This window comes from Entelurus aequoreus, linkage group LG13 (genome assembly GCF_033978785.1).
Source record: "Entelurus aequoreus isolate RoL-2023_Sb linkage group LG13, RoL_Eaeq_v1.1, whole genome shotgun sequence".
Lineage (NCBI taxonomy): Eukaryota > Metazoa > Chordata > Actinopteri > Syngnathiformes > Syngnathidae > Entelurus > Entelurus aequoreus.
The window spans coordinates 23033422-23052097 of NC_084743.1; the positions used below are offsets into that span (position 1 = coordinate 23033422).

The following is an 18676-nucleotide window of genomic DNA, read 5'->3' on the forward strand; positions in this document are numbered from 1 at the left end:
TTTCTTCTCAAAACTTGACAGTGCGCCTTATGTACACCTAATGTATGGAATAATTATGGTTTTGCTTACCGACCTCGAAGCTTTTTTGTTTGGTACATGGTGTAATGATAAGTGTGACCAGTAGATGGCAGTCACACATAAGAGATATGTGTAGACTGCAATATGACTCAAGTAAACAACACCAACATTTTATATGTTCCATTGAAATATAGAACATTACACACGGCGCTCAAAATTCGATCAAAATGTTTTAGTACGACTCTGGTAAGTTATGAAGCCGCATAGCTTGATGGATTGTTGGCGCATTAAACGTACGAGTATTATTATGGTGTGTGTTTAAAGGCCTACTGAAATGAGATTTTCTTATTCAAACGGGGATAGCATATCCATTCTATGTGTCATACTTGATCATTTCGCGATATTGCCATATTTTTGCTGAAAGGATTTAGTAGAGAACATCGACGATAAAGTTCGCAACTTTTGGTCGCTGATAAAAAAGCCTTGCATGTACCGGAAGTAGCGTGACGACACAGGTTGAAGAGCTCCTCACATCTGCACATTGTTTACAATCATGCGAGAAAGCGACGATTACCCCATTAATTTGAGCGAGGATGAAAGATTCGTGGATGAGGAAAGTGAAAGTGAAGGATTAGAGGGCAGTGGAAGCGATTCAGATAGGGAAGATGCTGTGAGAGGCGGGTGGGACCGGATATTCAGCTGGGAATGACTAAAACAGTAAATAAACACAAGACATATATATATACTCTATTAGCCACAACACAACCAGGCTAATATTTAATATGCCACAAATTAATCCCGCATAACAAACACCTCCCCCCTCCCGTCCATATAACTCGCCAATACAACTCAAACACCCGCACAACACACTCAATCCCACAGCCCAAAGTACCGTTAACTTCCGCAAAGTTCATACAGCACATATATTTCCCCAAAGTTACGTACGTGACATGCACATAGCGGCACACACCTACGGGCAAGCGATCAAATGTTTGGAAGAAAGCTGCGTACTCACGGTAGCACGTCTGCTATCCAACTCAAAGTCCTCCTGGTTGTGTTGCTGCAGCCAGCCGCTAATACACCGATCCCACCTACAGCTTTCTTCTTTGCTGTCTTCATTGTTCATTAAACAAATTGCAAAAGATTCACCAACACAGATGTCCAGAATACTGTGGAATTTTGCGATGAAAACAGACGACTTAATAGCTGGCCACAATGGTGTCCCAAAATGTCCGCTACAATCCGTGACGTCACGCGCAAACGTCATCATACCGAGACGTTTTCAGCAGGATATTTCGCGGGAAATTTAAAATTGCACTTTATAAGTTAACCCGGCCATATTGGCATGTGTTGCAATGTTAAGATTTCATCATTGATATATAAACTATCAGACTGCGTGGTCGGTAGTAGTGGGTTTCAGTAGGCCTTTAATGCGCCCTATAATCCGGTGCGCCCTATGGTCCGGAAAATACGGTATATATACACAGTAGACTTTGCATGCAGTTGCAATTCCAAGACGTTAGATGGCAGAAGTGTATAGACTACGGTGTGATGCCTCAGCCAGGAAGTAGTCTTTGCCATTAAGTTGAATGTGCCTGTCTTTGCTTTGGTTGAGTCTTAGAAAGTGTTTATACTGTAAGGGCCAGATCTACTGAAGGTTTGCGTGTATATTTATCACAAAAAAGCTGATCCATTAAGCTCCTGCACACAGGATTGCGTCTCTTAAATTAGCAAATTAGAAAGCACAATTTTTTTAGCGTGTCTCTCCTAATGAATATGCAGAATACATGCTGATTAGTAGAACGTCATGAAGCGGCTTGAAGATGAACTGTAAAACATAATCTATGCAACATTTTGACCAAAGAACCACCATTACATGTTATGTAGACCAGTGGTCCCCAACCTTTTTGTAGCTGCGGACCGGTCAACGCTTGAAAATTTGTCCCACGGACCGGGGCGTGGGGGGGGGGGGGGGTTTCATAAAGAAATACAATAATGTGTGCTTACGGACTGTATCCCTGCAGACTGTATTGATCTATATTGATATATAATCTATATATTGTGTTTTTTATGTTGATTTAATAAAAAAAAAAAAAAAAAATATATATATATATATATATATATATATATATATATATATATATATATATATATATATATATATATATATATATATATATATATATATATATATATATATATATATATATATATATATATATATAATTATTATTATTTTTTTATTTCTTGTGCGGCCCGGTACTAATCGGTCCGCCTGGTGGTTGGGGACCACTGATGTAGACCACAAGGAAGTGTTTTCAATTTAGAAAAAAAATAATAATAATACGACTCCTTTAATGCGCCCTATATATGAAAAAAGATCGAAAATAGCGTACAGAATGGCCTGTACGCCTGAGAGACTGTGTGGGTGTCAGGGGGACTGCATTAGAGTGGTTCAGATCCTACCTGTCAGAGAGGTCCTTCTCAGTCAGGCTGGGGGACGCCACCTCTTCTTCTGCTCCGCTTTACTGTGGTGTCCCCCAGGGATCCATTCTAGGCCCCATCCTGTTTTCCTTGTACATTCTCCCTCTTGGAGAGATTTTTAAGAGGCATGGAGTGTCTTATCACTTTTATGCAGATGACTGCCAAATTTATATGCCAATTTCAAAAGGCCACGGCCCCCTGACACCCCTTCTCAACTGTCTATGCGACGTCAGGGCTTGGTTAGCCCAGAATTTTTTAATAATGAATGAGGGAAAAACGGAAATTTCAGTTTTTGGTCCGGCCCTCACTGACTTGGGACCATTGCAAAATGATGTGCGTCCCAAAGTCACCAGCCTTGGCGTCACTATAGACAGCGATTTTAAATTTGACAAACAAGTCAATGGCGTTTTAAAATCGTGTTTTTATCATCTTCATCTTTTAGCAAAGGTAAAACCATTTTTATCTTTTAACCTTTTTGAACAAGTCGTGCATGCTTTTATCTCAAGTCGCCTGGACTACTGCAATGCACTTTATGCTGGCATTAGCCAAAAAGCTCTCTCCAGGTTGCAGTTAGTCCAGAACGCGGCAGCACGACTTTTAACAGGGGCCAGGAAACGCGAGCATATAACACCAATTCTTCGGAGTTTGCACTGGCTCCCTGTTCATTTTAGAATTGATTTTAAATCCTTGCTGTTTGTTTTTAAAGCTTTACATGGACTGGCACCTCAGTATATCTCGGACCTCATCCAAATTTACACTCCTGCGCGCGCTCTGAGGTCCGAGAGCCAGCTCCAGCTCGTGGTGCCCAGGACGAGACTTAAAACCAGGGGAGACAGGGCCTTCTCTGTGGTCGGCCCTAAACTCTGGAACACTCTGCCCCTCCATGTTCAAACTGCTTCCACAGTGGAGTGTTTCAAGTCTCGTCTTAAGACCCACTTTTATTCTTTGCCTTTTAACACTACGTGAGTTGTGTGGTCTTCTGTCCTCTGTTGTCCTGTGTGTTTTTTTTAATAAATGTTGATGTCTATTTTACTGTTTTAATTGGTTTTACCCTTTAAAATCGTTTTAATCATATTTATTTTTTATATTGTGTCTCTATTGGTTTTTCTATTCATTTATTCTTTGTTTTTATTCAGTCATTGGTGTAGCATAATATTGTTTTTAATATTGTTTTTAATATTGTTTTTAACATGGTTGTGCAGCACTTTGGAAACATTCTTGTTGTGTAAATGTGCTATATAAATAAAGTGGATTGGATTGATTGGATTGGATTAAGCAAATAAATCAAACAAAGTACTGAAATTACCCGGTTTAAAAAACTGTTCAAACTTAACGTGTCTACATAGAGTCCTGATAAACTTATCGAACCTTATCGAAAATGAGATAATCCTATTCATCCCATTATGTGAATCACAACAACTTTATTGGTTATTCATCGATGCATTTACTTAATTTGTTTGTGCTACAAAACTGAGCACACATTCCTAAGTAGTAGGATTACATGACATCTGCTTCTTCCTACTCCTTTTCGGACATGTTGCAATGAAAATCTGGAAATCCGACTATGCACACATGTTTGAAATAAATAAAAATACACAATAGTAACTGCTCAGTAAGCTCTGAACGCACATGTTTTGTATGTAAAGCCCCGAGACCGTTACTACTGTTCCTTTGCTAATTTGTGTGGTCGAGCTGATAAATGGCACCCATCTCATCTGCAAGGATCTGTGAAAACGTATGAGCTACTTTTCTTTGTGTGAGCCAAATTCATTTCGGTCTGACATTGGCAAGTCCTGTAAGGATGGTAATTGGATTTCTCAAATAAGTGAAACTCTGCTTTCTCTCGGCGCCCCACAATAGTAATTGAGGTTAAATGAAATGGTCAGCCGTGCACCAAACCTCGGCGGATGTTCTGTGGCAAGTGTGTGCTGAAAAATGAACATTTCTAATCTGAGCTGGGAGTGTTCATAGATGCTACGATTACTATAAGAAAAAGGGAATATCATTAGATGGCAAAGATGGAAGTGACGCTGTTATTTTGTAGGTCACCTACTGTTAATGACAAATTATTTTATTGTTAATGAGTCTGTAACCTTGAGTTTTGCGATAACACTTATGTTAGTCTTTCAACTCAATCATTCTTCAAACTGAATTTTTTTTTTTTTACCAAGAACTTGGCCAATCAGTGGTGCTCAAAACAGGAAGCAACTAAATCTTATAAAAAATCCTGGTCCACAAACAGAAATTGTGGAACCGGGTAATTCTTCATTGAACGATGAATTTTGTTTATAATTTGTCTTTAAAATTGTTACAAGTACACCTCTGCATAACATTGCACCCTTATTAACGTCAATTAAAAACACACCGGTCTTTCATCGTCTCCCAGTGTAGTCACAGTGAAGCTAAGCGCTACGTAAGCTTCATATCTAGCACTGTGACGCAATGGTCACATGACGGCAATTGTTGGTGTTGTCCCAAAATACAGAAAGCCAAGGAGGCAGTGAGCACGTAAAAAGTATTTTAATGTAGACAAAAACAAAAGGCAAAGGCACTAAAGCATTGGGAATGCTATGCAAAACGAAACTAAACTGGACAGGCAATAAAATAACAAAAACGGAATGCTGGAGAACAGCAAAGACTCACGGGTGAAAAGTATGAGCTTACACTTATGTTAATCTTTCAACTCACTCATTCTTCAAAACTCGGCCAATCAGTGGGGCTAAAAACAGGAAGCAACTAAATCTTATAAACAATCCTGGTCCGCAAACAGAAATTGTGGAACCGGACAATTCTTCATTGAAGGGGACCTATGATGAATTTAGTTTTTTTCTGACTTATAAATGTTGTTAGAATATTGGATATTCATGGTAAACAATGCCAAATGGTTAAATTATAAGGTTGATGCATTTTGGCGTGAGCTTGCACGCACTTTTGAATGCCTTATACATAGCAACTGACGTTGTGATCAAAAGTTGGAATAGCAACATTTTATTATATTCAACACTCTACAGCCATCTGGCGGCTAAAGTGGATAGTGCACGCAACTCGGCCAATCTTTGTTGTAGCGGTGTAGCGTGCAATGACGGGAGTGGAAGAAGTGCCAAAAGATGGAGCTAACTGTTTTAATTACATTCAGACTTTACTTAAATTAATAACCGAGCAGCATCTCCTCATACGGAAACAACAACAAACGTGTCCCGTGAAAAACCGTCCGACCGGAACTCTCTAATAACTACGGCGCGTCACGGACTACAAAGGCGGACGCGGCACAATTTTTCATGATATATGCAGATCCCAAATACAGATCAGCAGGTACCAGAAAGTAAGAAAAGTTGGTTTTGCATATTATTGTGAAACAAAACGCCAGATAATATGTCTTACCTTAAACACACCATAATAATACTCGTATGTTTAATGCGCTGACAATACATCAAGCGGCGCAGCTTCTTATAGCTTACCAAAGTCGTACTAAAACATTTTGATAGATTTTTGAGAGCCGTGTGTAAGGTTCTATATTTCCAATGGAACATATACCATGTTGGTGTTGTTTACTTGAGTCATATTGCCATCATATTGCAGTCTACACGTATCTCTTATGTTTGACTGCCATCTACCGGTCACACTTATTACACCATGTACCAAATAAAATTGCTTTGAGTTCGGTAAGCAAAACCAGAATTATCCCTACATTAGGCGCAACGGGTTATAAGGCGCATTGTTGAGTTTTGAGGGAAAAAAAAAATATTTAAAGTGCGCCTTTTAGTCCGGAAAATACGGTATATTAAAAATCATGTACTCATGTATTTATTTTTGAAATTAACTATGGTTGGACATTCTTTTAAATTTTGTTCTATTAGTGAACCAAAAATGTACAGAACCTTGCCTTCATTACATTCTTTAATGTACCTTAATATTTATATATATCAATATTAGAGATGTCCGATAATATTGGACTGCCGATATTATCGGCCGATAAATTCTTTAAAATGTAATATCGGAAATTATCGGTATCGGTTTCAAAAAGTTAAATTCATGGATTTTTTTAAAACGCCGCTGTACGGAGTGGTACATGGACGTAGGGAGAATTACAGAGCGCCAATAAACCTTAAAGGCACTGCCTTTGCATGCCGGTCCAATCACGTAATATCTACGGCTTTTCACACACACAAGTGAATCCAAGCCATACTTGGTCAACAGCCATACAGGTCACACTGAGGGTGATCGTATAAACAACTTTAACACTGTTACAAATATGCGCCACACTGTGAACCCACACCAAACAAGAATGACAAACACATTTCGGGAGAACATCCGCACCGTAACACAACATAAACACAACAGAACAAATACCCAGAACCCCTTGCAGCACTAACTCTTCCGGGACGCTACAATATACACCCCCCGCTACCCCCCAAAAACCCCGCCCCCCAACCCCGCCCACCTCAACCTCCTCATGCTCTCTCAGGGAGAGCATGTCCCAAATTCCAAGCTGCTGTTTTGAGGCATGTTAAAAAAAATAAAGCACTTTGTGACTTCAATAATAAATATGGCAGTGCCTTGTTGGCATTTATTTCCATAACTTGAGTTGATTTATTTTGGAAAACCTTGTCACATTGTTTAATGCATCCAGCGGAGCATCACAACAAAATTAGGCATAATAATGTGTTAATTCCACGACTGTATATATCGGTATCGGTTGATATCGGAAACGGTAATTAAGAGTTGGACAATATCGGAATATCAGATATCGGCAAAAAAGCCGTTATTGGACATCTCTAATCAATATATATTTTCTCTGTCATTTCGAAACCATTTGCAGTCTTCACTTCTTTTGTGTTTGAAACCGAGCAATTAAAATTTTTAAAAAATCAACTTACCAAACGTCCTCTGCGTCCACATCGCACTCGGCCCCAAACTGGCAAATGTCACACGTGGATGTTTCCTTTGGACTTGCCTCAGCGGAACCCTCTCCTCCTGAAAGGAAGACATAAATAAGAGTATGTGTTACAATTTTCAGTGTACCCACATAACCTGAATGATTCAACAGTCAAAACACATTTCCTACCAAATGTTTGAGAAAAATGCAGTCCAAACACAAACAAATACTGTACTGTATATTAAGCCGGCCCACTTCAGCTAAGTTGTGTTGCTCGCCTCCAGCCTGATCACCTTTAGTGTTCTTTTCATTTCCTGTTCCTCCTGGTACATTAGATCCTACCCTTTTTGTAACATCACCTTTTGTTTGCATATTGCACGTTGTACTTTAATTATCCTGGGAATATACCCTTTGACAGTTTGCTCTGCCTGCTTCCTCTGCATCCTGGGGTCCCATCTCTTTGTATGTCCCTCTCCGCTCATTGCCGTCTTCGCAAACACGAATCTTCAATAAAATGCATGTTAAATGTTCGTGCATCTATTTTGTCATTTATATGTAGGGATGGGTACAAAATGTTGCTACTTTTATATGCAACGACATAATTTGGTAACCTCACATCAGGTTGCAGACTAAACACCGAATCAAACACTTGATGAGGAAGCAATCATTTAATGCCAACAAAGCAAGTATGCTTTGTTGGACTGCCGATATTATCGGCCGATAAATGCTTTAAAATGTAATATCGGAAATTATCGGTATCGGTTTCAAAAAGTTAAATGTATGACTTTTTAAAACGCCGCTGTACGGAGTGGTACACGGACGTAGGGAGAAGTACAGAGCAGTTGCGTCTCCCAGGCATACTACCCAACCCTCCCGATTTTCCCGGGAGACTACCAAATTTCAGTGCCCCTACCGAAAATCTCCCGGGACAACCATTCTCCCGAATTTCTCCCGATTTCCACCCAGACAATAATATTGGGGGCGTGCCTTAAAGGCACTGTCTTTGCGTGCAGGCCCAGTCACATAATATCTACGGCTTTTCACACGCATTGAATGCAATACTTGGTCAACAGCCATACAGGTCACACTGAGGGTGACGGTATAAGCAACTTTAACACTGTTACAAATATGCGCCACACTGTGAACCCCCACCAAAACAAGAATGACAAACACATTACGGGAGAACATCCGCACCGTAACACAACATAAACACGGCAGAACAAATACCCAGAACCCCTTGCAGCACTAATTCTTCCGGGACGCTACAATATACACCCCCCGCTACCCCCTACCCCCCCAACCCCGGCCACCTCAACCTTCTCATGCTCTCTCAGGGAGAGCATGTCCCAAATTCCAAGCTGCTGTTTTGAGGCATGTTAAAAAAAAAAAATGCACTTTGTGACTTCAATAATAAATATGGCAGTGCCATGTTGGCATTTTTTTTCCATAACTTGAGTTGATTTATTTTGTAAAACCTTGTTACATTGTTTAATGCATCCAGCGGGGCATCACAGCAAAATTAGGCATAATAATGTGTTAATTCCACGACTGTATATATCGGCATCGGTTGATATCGGAATCGGTAATTAAGCCATTATCGGACATCTCTAATAAAAAGTAGAACTGATTCATTCAGTCATGAAAAATGCGTATTTTCCAGCAACACATTCATAATTGTTCTCCTTGCACACCCATAATTGTTCTCCTTGCACACCCATCACAAAGTTAGGGATCAAACACATCTCCTTCCTGCATTTTCTCTGAGCCGTTTCCCCGCCCCTACTTTCCGCAAGTCTCCTTGCCGGACTCTCCTATCACTCTCAAATCCCCGCTGATCTTTTTGGACTCCCTCTTATTATTCCATCCTGCTGATTTTCTCACACTGAGTGGCGGTGCGGGTACTGGCATCAGGCTTACAGTGGCTTAGGGACTCTGCCAGTGCATATCACGCCTGTGAGGCAGGGCGAGGAAAAAAAAAAAGGCAATTTGGATGATCTCAATTTTCATTCTTCTACCGAAGAGGGCTCTGCCAGTCTCTGTGCGTTCTCCTCGCGGCCCTCTCCTCAGACACGTTCTATTTATAAGCACAAAGGGGCCCATGAGGACAACTGCAAAAAAAAGATGGCGAAGAGGTGCCACTTGGCATGTCATGTATTTAATCTCGCACACACGCGTGCACTCACGCACAGACACCCACATCGTGCATTGCTCCCTTGTGTCGCCGCTTTCATTTTCCCTTTTGAAAACTTCTCATTTCTTGTGATCCCCCGTGACATCCGCAGAATGAACGATGAAGAAATCTGGTGAAGAGGTGTGACCTGATTTTATGCCAACAGCTTAAATTGGCTTTGACTTGCAATCCAAAGGTCAAAGTCTGCTTCATTTCTTTTACTTTGTGTCTGCCATGAATCCCAGTCTGGATTGTTCCCCTTTTATTCATAGCTGTGCCAACATAATGACCAACATTAAAACACAGTAGCACAGTAGGCCTTGGTATTCATTAAAAAACAAAGCAGAGGTCTTTTTTTAACAAATATATTTAATATTTTTGGCCACTGCTTGAACAGTAACACTGTGTTTGAATATAGGAAAATAAAACACCTTACTTTTATTAATGAGATTCTTTGGCATGCCACTAGATGCTGCTCACTGCTCCCCTCACCTCCCAGCGGAGTGGAACAAGGGGATGGGTCAAATGCAGAGGGTAATTTCACCACACCTAGTGTGTGTGCGTGCGACTATCAGCGGTACTTTAACTTTAACCATCTTTCAAGGTTATTTTTGTTCTTTCGCTAATATTTACCATCTTTGTTGATTAGCATATCATTTTGGGCATTTCCAGGGAAAAACATATGATTAACTTTGAAGTGGAAAAAAACAAAAACAACAACAAAAAAACAAACAAACAACAAAACAAAAATAAAAAAAATAAATATATATTTATATATATATATATATATATATATATATATATACTGTATATATATGTATATATATTTATATATACATATATATATATATATTTACTGTATATATATGTATACATATTTATATATATATATATATATATATATATATATATATATATATATATATATATATACAGTATATACATACATGTACATACATATACACATACATACATACATACATACATACATATATATATATATATATATATATGTATATATATATATATATATATATATATCTATATATATATATATACATACACATTATATATATATATATATATATATATATATATATATATAATGTGTATATATATATATATATATATATATATATATATATATATATATATATATATATATATATATATATATATATATATATATACACATTATATATATATATACACATTATATATATATATAATGTGTATATATATATATATATATATATATATATATATATATATATACACACATTATATATATATATATATATATATATATATATATATATATACATATATATATATATAATGTGTATGTACATATATATATATATAATATGTGTATATATATATATATATATATATACACACATTATATATATATATATATATATATATATATATATATATATATATATATATATATATATATATATATATATAATGTGTATATATATATATGTGTATATATATATATATATATATATATATATATATATATATATATATATATATATATATATATATATGTATATATATATATATATATATATATATATATATATATATATACATACAATTTTTATTTGTTTTATTTATTTATATTTTTTTCCAATATTTCTTTTAACAATTAACAGTAAATTAATGTTATTTTTTAAATACAGATACACATTCTTGGCCAATTAAGCTGATTCAGATTACATAAAGATGTTTGATCCATGTCAACATCGTCACAGGACTGCAATCTATTTGTGTTTGTTCTTTAGTAATGTAAATTTCTACAACGCAAAGAAAGCAACTGACTCAAATAGATGCACAATCTTGATGCTGATATAATGTATATTCTATGTATAATTTTCTTTTGACATGCAACTGATTATTAGCATTAGTGATTTAAACTTCGTAATTTCAACACCTTCAAATTTGTCAAAAAAACAAAACAACGACAACTAAGACGCACGTTTCAATCAAACAGCTGGAGCGTAATTAGTACAATACTTACACTTTGTAGGGCGCAACAAAAAACAAAACACACTAGGGTTGTACGGTTGTGGAAGGGGATTGTGATCAGCGCGCTGCAGGAGTAAAGGTCAACACCTCTGTCCATGGTGCTGAAAACAGAGCGCCATCAGACGGGGGTGTGGCATGTGCTGACGGCGAGACACAGCTGGCAGATGATTAGTTTGCAAAGGTGGTACGTGTTAAACTAATCATCTGTTGTCTTTAACAGTGAGCGGCCGGGTGCAGGAGGAGGAGGAGGATTGGAGCGACTGAAAAGTCAACAAAAGTACATATTGGAGAACTGCAAAAACCATATTAAACCCTGTCAACTCTGCGCAACTGGCTTCCAGTGTGAATCTGTGGGACTGTAAGTAGAAAAAGCTTACAACGGTATACCGGTACTATTAAAGTACCGCGGTTGTAATAAACCCATGAAATATGTCCCTGGACATAGGAGAACTTTAATTACGAACAATGTATGATCCTGTAACAACTTGGTTTCCAAATTGATAGCAAAATTTGTAGTATCACCCAAAACTAATGTAAAGTAACAAACAACAGAAGAATAAGTGATTATAACATTTTAACAGAAGTGTAGGTAGAACATGTTAAAACAGAAAGTGAGCAGATATTAACAGTGAATGAACAAGTACATTAATAACCCATCATAATTTTGACAATAATAATAGAACAAAAAAATGACAACATGTTACCTCATACGTCAGAATAGGAGCCTTTGTTTGCTTACTAATAAAATAGAAATTGACAAATATCTTCTTTCAAGCAACGCATGTTTAATGTATCATAAGATTTTCTGTTAAAATGAAGTCAAAAATAACATTTTGTTGTGGTCCCCTTTATTTTGAAAATTATCGAAAAGTATCGTTTCTTGGTATCGGGACAACCCTACAACCCACCATAAACCGGAGCTGGGCAAATATTTTGACTGGGGGGGCACATTGAGAGAAAAAAATGTGTCTAGGGGGGCCAAGGTGTATGTGTGTATAAATTATATGTACACATTTAGCTGTACAATATGTGTGTTGGGGTCCCTTTTTTTTCAGGAACACAAATACCAAAAGTCACAATGTCCGATAGAGTTCTAAAAAAGTTATGACAGACCGCCTCAAAAAAATATGATGGAATTTTACAGTTTTTTTACTGAATGGTACACCCAAAACGTATATGAAAATAAAGAAAGTGGGATTTGTAATATTAACTATGAACAATAAAACACTGAATATTAACAACATATGGACGTCGCTCCTCTTCTACTTCTCAGACCAGCTCCTCCATAGACATCGTTTACAATCAAGCAAAACACAACAAAAATGTAAAAAAACAGCAAAATATCAATGCAAAGTGTAATAAACACCTACAATATAATATATTATCACATAAAAATCTGCTTCCGCATCTTTTTCTGACACGCGTTTCAGGCTGGCTGTTCTGAAAACAAACCCCGCCCCCTCTATTTAGTTCCTTGTCTTAACTGCTGTGACGTAGATTACCGTAATAACTCCTATAACACCCGAAAGCGCAGATTTCAACCATTGAAATACTTTCTATAGTTCAAGACTTACGGTTATTTAAAAAACAGCACTGCACGTCATAATGTTGGCTACAGTTTTGATGTTAAAGGTCTATTATGTAGAACAGGGGTGTCCAAAGTGCGGCCCACAGGTAATTTTTTAACGGCCCCACGGCACATTCTAAAAATACTATTAAAAAAACAAAAAAAACATAAAAAGTGGTATAAAAGAGCCAACAGGTGAAATGTAACAAAAAAATGTTGCAATTTTGACTCTAATAACACAAAGCTGCCATGCAGGCTGTTTCTTTCTTTAAAAAATAATAATGAATCAAAATCAATGTTATTATGAATTATTGACCTATCCAAGGCTCCAATTACGTCACATTAAATATTGCACTTTGAGATATTCTTTGGGGGAAAATGTTGCATATTTTGTATTTGCCATATAAAAAACTAAGCTGTTTTTTTTAAAAAAAGGGCCTAAAACGAACAAACAAAAAACATAAACAACAATACAACTTATAATTGATGGATAGATCTGAAGTTGATCTCGAGATTATTGTGTTAAAAGTAAACAGTTAAAAAAACATTATCATTTATTTTTTAACACTTTAATGAGTAGGACCCTTTTGGATCCCCAATAATTTTTGTGTGATTTGTTTTTAAGTGTCATTGCTAAAAAAAAAAGATAATTAATTAAAATCAATGTTGTTATGAGTTATTGACCTTTTTAAGGCTCCAGTTATTATATAATCTCAAATATTCCACTTAAAAATTTTAATTGGGTGAAAATATTACATATTTTCTGTTTTTCCATTAAAAAACAGGGTTTTCTTTGACCAAAAGAGCATACGACTTAAATCTTTAATAACGTTATATTGACAGATAGACCTAATGTTGATCTAGAGATTTAAACCTTGAATAATAATACAAATAATAATACTGAATAATGACACTTTTTATATTTTTTTTACCAAAACCATTCAGGGTCCCCGTGATCAAGCCTGAGTGGAGGCCTAAATGTATATTTTTTATACATATATTGTATTGGTTTCCATCCATCCATCCATCTTCTTCCGCTTATCCGAGGTCGGGTCGCGGGAGCAGTATTGGTTTTTAAAATAAAAAATGTCAAAATGGCCCCCGCTTGCTTTGATTTTTCAGTGTGCGGCCCTCAGTGGAAAAAAGTTTGGACACCCCTGATGTAGAACGTCCAGAGGGCCGGATTGAAAATCTTAATGGGGCGCGTGTGGCCCGCGGGCCGTATTTTGCCGAAATCTGCCATAAACTATCCATTACTGCCATCTAATGTCTTGGACTTGCAGCTGCAATTACAGCTTAGGGTCATAACCTGCAAATAATACTGAGTGATGTGATAATGAAACAAGATATGACAGCTGGACAGCAGTCATTATAATCAGCTCATTTTTAAATGTTGTAATAAAAAATGAGATTTTATTAACAAAAAAAAAAAAATTCATCAACATGCACAAAAGTACCGAAAATTGCTACTTCTGAGTAAAAATAAACGGTACTATATTATGATACTTTTACAGATTAGTACAACAATGGCAGAAGGACTCCCAAAAGAAGACGCTCTGATATATCCACTAATGACTAATATTGTTCAAGGTAGAATTTCAATGCTTAAAGTTCTGCAGAATTGCCTTTTGTGGTCTCATTCTCAAGGTCTCTTCCTCCAAACATTGTTTCTGATTTCGGCAGAGTAGAGCAGAGAAACAAAGTGCTGTTAAAAATAGCAATGCACTTCCTGAGACCTTAATTGGCCGTTAAGTGCAACAACAGTTTTCTTGTAGATTAATGTGGCATTTGAACATTCATTCCCACATTGTTGTTTTCAAATGTGCAAACACCTTTGCCCGCCTAACTGGAGCTGCCTTGAAATGAGAACATGCAGACATCGAAAACTCTACAAACGCAGAGGAGAACAAACTTTTAGACTTGAGGGCCGCATTGGACTAAAAGAAATGTGCCTGGGGGCCGAAAGCATATGGAGTAACAATACATGTAGCCTATAAATACCTGTATATATGTGTACATATTATATTAATATAATGGATATATAATTAATAATATACAAAACCCCAAACCAGTGAAGTTGACACGTTGAGTAAATGGTAAATAAAATCAGAATGCAATTATTTGCAAATCCTTTTCAACTTATATTCAATTGAATAGACTGCAAACACAAGATATTTAATGTTCGAACTGAGAAAGTTATTTTTTATTGTTTTGCAAATAATCATTAACTTAAAATTTAATGGCAGCAACACATTTCAAAAAAGTTGGCACAGGGGCATTTTTACCACAGTTTTACATAGCCTTTCCTTTTAACAACACTCAGTAAACGTTTGGGAACTGAGAAGACCAATTTTTGAGGCTTTTCAGGTGGAATTATTTACCATTTTTGCTTGATGTACAGCTTAAGTTGTTCAACAGTCCGGGATCTCAGTTGTGGTATTTTAGGCTTCATAATGCGCCACACATTTTCAATGGGAGACAGTCCTGGACTACAGGCAGGCCAGTCTAGTACCCGCACTCTTTTACTATGAAGCCACGCTGTTGTAACACGTGGCTTGGCATTGGCTTGCTGAAATAAGCAGGGGCGTCCATGATAACGTTGCTTGGATGGCAACATATGTTGCTCCAAAACCTGTATGTACCTTTCATCATTAATGGCGCCTTCACAGATGTGTAAGTTACCCATGCCTTGGGCACTAATACACCCCCATACCATCACACATGCTGGCTTTTAAACTTTGCACCTATAACAGTTCGGATGGTTCTTTTCCTCTTTGGTCCGAAGGACACGACGTCCACAGTTTCCAAAAACAATTTTAAATATGGACTCGTCAGATAACGAGTCCATATTAACGGTGGCACAGGGGTTAGTGCATGTGCCTCACAATACGAAGGTCCTGAGTAGTCCTGAGTTCAATCCCGGGCTCGGGATCATTCTGTGTGGAGTTTTCATGTTCTCCCCGTGACTGCCGGGTACTCCGGCTTCCTCCCACTGCCAAAAACATGCACCTGGGGATAGGTTGATTGGCAACACTAAATTGGCCCTAGTGTGTGAATGTGAGTGTGAATGTTGTCTGTCTATCTGTGTTGGCCCTGCGATGAGGTGGCGACTTGTCCAGGGTATACCCCGCTTTCCGCCCGAATGCAGCTGAGATAGGCTCCAACACCCCCCGCGACCCCAAAAGAGACAAGCGGTAGAAAATGGATGGATGGATGGACTCGTCAGACCAGAGAACACTTTTTCACTTTGCATCAGTCCATCTTAGATGAGCTCGGGCCCAACGAAACCGGTTGCGTTTCTGGGTGTTGTTGATAAATGGCTTTAACCTTGCATAGTAGAGTTTTAACTTGCACTTACAGATGTAGCGACAAACTGTAGCTACTGACAGTGGGTTTTCTGAAGTGTTCCTGAGCCCATGTGGTGATATCCATTACACACTGATGTCGGTTTTTGATGCTCAGCCTTGCCGCTTACGTGCAGCGATTTCTCCATATTCTCTGAAAATTTTGATGATATTACCAACCGTAGATGGTGAAATCCTTAAATTCCTTGCAATATCTCGTTGAGAAATGTTGTTCTTAAACTGTTTGACAATTTGCTCACGCATTTGTTCACAAAGTGGTGACCCTCGCCCCATCCTTGTTTGTGAATGACCGAGCATTTCATGGAAGCTGCTTTTACACCCAATCATGGCACCCACCTGTTCCCAATTAGCCTGTTCACCTGTGGGATGTTTTAAATAAGTGTTTGATGAGCATTACTCAACTTTGTTGCCACTTGTGCCAGCTTTTTTGAAACACGTTGCAGGCATCAAATTCCAAATGAGCTAATATTTGCAAAAAAAACAAAGTTTTTTTAGTTCGAACGTTAAGTATCTTGTATTTGTAGTGTATTCAATTGAATATAAGTGGGAAAGGATTTGCAAATCATTGTATTCTGTTTATATACACGATTTACACAACGTGTCAACTTCACTGGTTTTGGGTTTGTACATCGGCTATGCCCTATTATGCCCTTATTATTTTGTACTGTAGAAAGACTCATACGAGAATACAACAATAAAATAAAAAAATGACAAATTAGTACAACAATGGCAGAAGGACTCCCAAAAGAAGATGCTCTGATATATCCACTAATGACTAATATTGTTCAAGGTAGAATTTCAATGCTTAAAATTCTGCAGGATTGCCTTTTGTGGTCTCATTCTCAAGGTCTCTTCCTCCAAACATCGTTTCTGATGTCGGCAGAGTAAAGCAGAGAAACAAAGTGCTGTTAAAAATAGCAATGCACTTCCTGAGACCTTAATTGGCCGTTAAGCGCAACAACAGTTTTCTTGTAGATTAATGTGGCATTTGAACATTCATTCCCACATTGTTGTTGTCAAATGTGCAACACCTTTGCCCGCCTAACTGGAGCTGCCTTGGGGCCGAAAGCATATAGAGCAGGGGTCACCAACGCGGTGCCCGCGGGCACCAGGTAGCCCGTTAGGACCAGATGAGTAGCCCGCTGGCCTGTTCTAAAAATAGCTCAAATAGCAGCACTTACCAGTGAGCTGCCTCTATTTTTTTAAATTTTATTTATTTACTAGCAAGCTGGTCTCGCTTTTCCGACATTTTTAATTCTAAGAGAGACAAAACTCAAATAGAATTTGAAAATCCAAGAAAATATTTTAAAGACTTGGTCTTCACTTGTTTAAATAAATTCATTAATTATTTTACTTTGCTTCTTATAACTTTCAGAAAGACAATTTTAGAGAAAAAATACAACCTTAAAAATGATTTCAAGATTTTAAAACACATATACCTTTTTACCTTTCAAATTCCTTCCTCTTCTTTCCTGACAATTTAAATCAATGTTCAAGTAAATAAACATTTTTTATTGTAAAGAATAATAAATACATTTTAATGTAATTCTTCATTTTAGCTTCTGTTTTTTCGACGAAGGATATTTGTGAAATATTTCTTCAAACTTATTATGATTAAAATTCAAAAAAATTATTCTGGCAAATCTAGAAAATCTGTAGAATCAAATTTAAATCTTATTTCAAAGTCTTTTGAATTTCTTTTAAAATTTTTGTTCTGGAAAATCTAGAAGAAATAATGATTTGTCTTTGTTAGAAATATAGCTTGGTCCAATTTGTTATATATTCTAACAAAGTGCAGATTGGATTTTAACCTATTTAAAACATGTCATCAAAATTCTAAAATTAATCTTAATCAGGAAAAATTACGAATGATGTTCCATAAATTATTTTTTAAATTTTTTCAAAAAGATTCCAATTAGCTAGTTTTTCTCTTCTTTTTCTCGGTTGAGTCGAAATTGAAGATAAAATATGTTTCAAAATTTAATCGTGTTTTTTCCTCTTTTAAACCGTTCAACTAAGTGTAAATATCATTAATTATTAATAATAACATAGTTAAAAGTAAATTGAGCAAATTGGCTATTTCTGGCAATTTATTTAAGTGTGTATCAAACTGGTAGCCCTTCGCATTAATCAGTACCCAAGAAGTAGCTCTTGGT

The 18676-nt window shown here is 36.9% G+C and overlaps 1 protein-coding gene across 1 annotated transcript in view; it reads right to left on the reverse strand.

Moving 5' to 3' along the window:
* LOC133663255 (tomoregulin-2-like) overlaps positions 1-18676 on the reverse strand; it is a 430554-nt gene that overhangs the window by 109390 nt on the left and 302488 nt on the right. The window contains exon 5 of the mRNA XM_062067604.1: positions 7380-7476. Coding sequence (XP_061923588.1) covers positions 7380-7476 — 97 coding nt within the window. The remainder of the gene's footprint in view (positions 1-7379; positions 7477-18676) is intronic.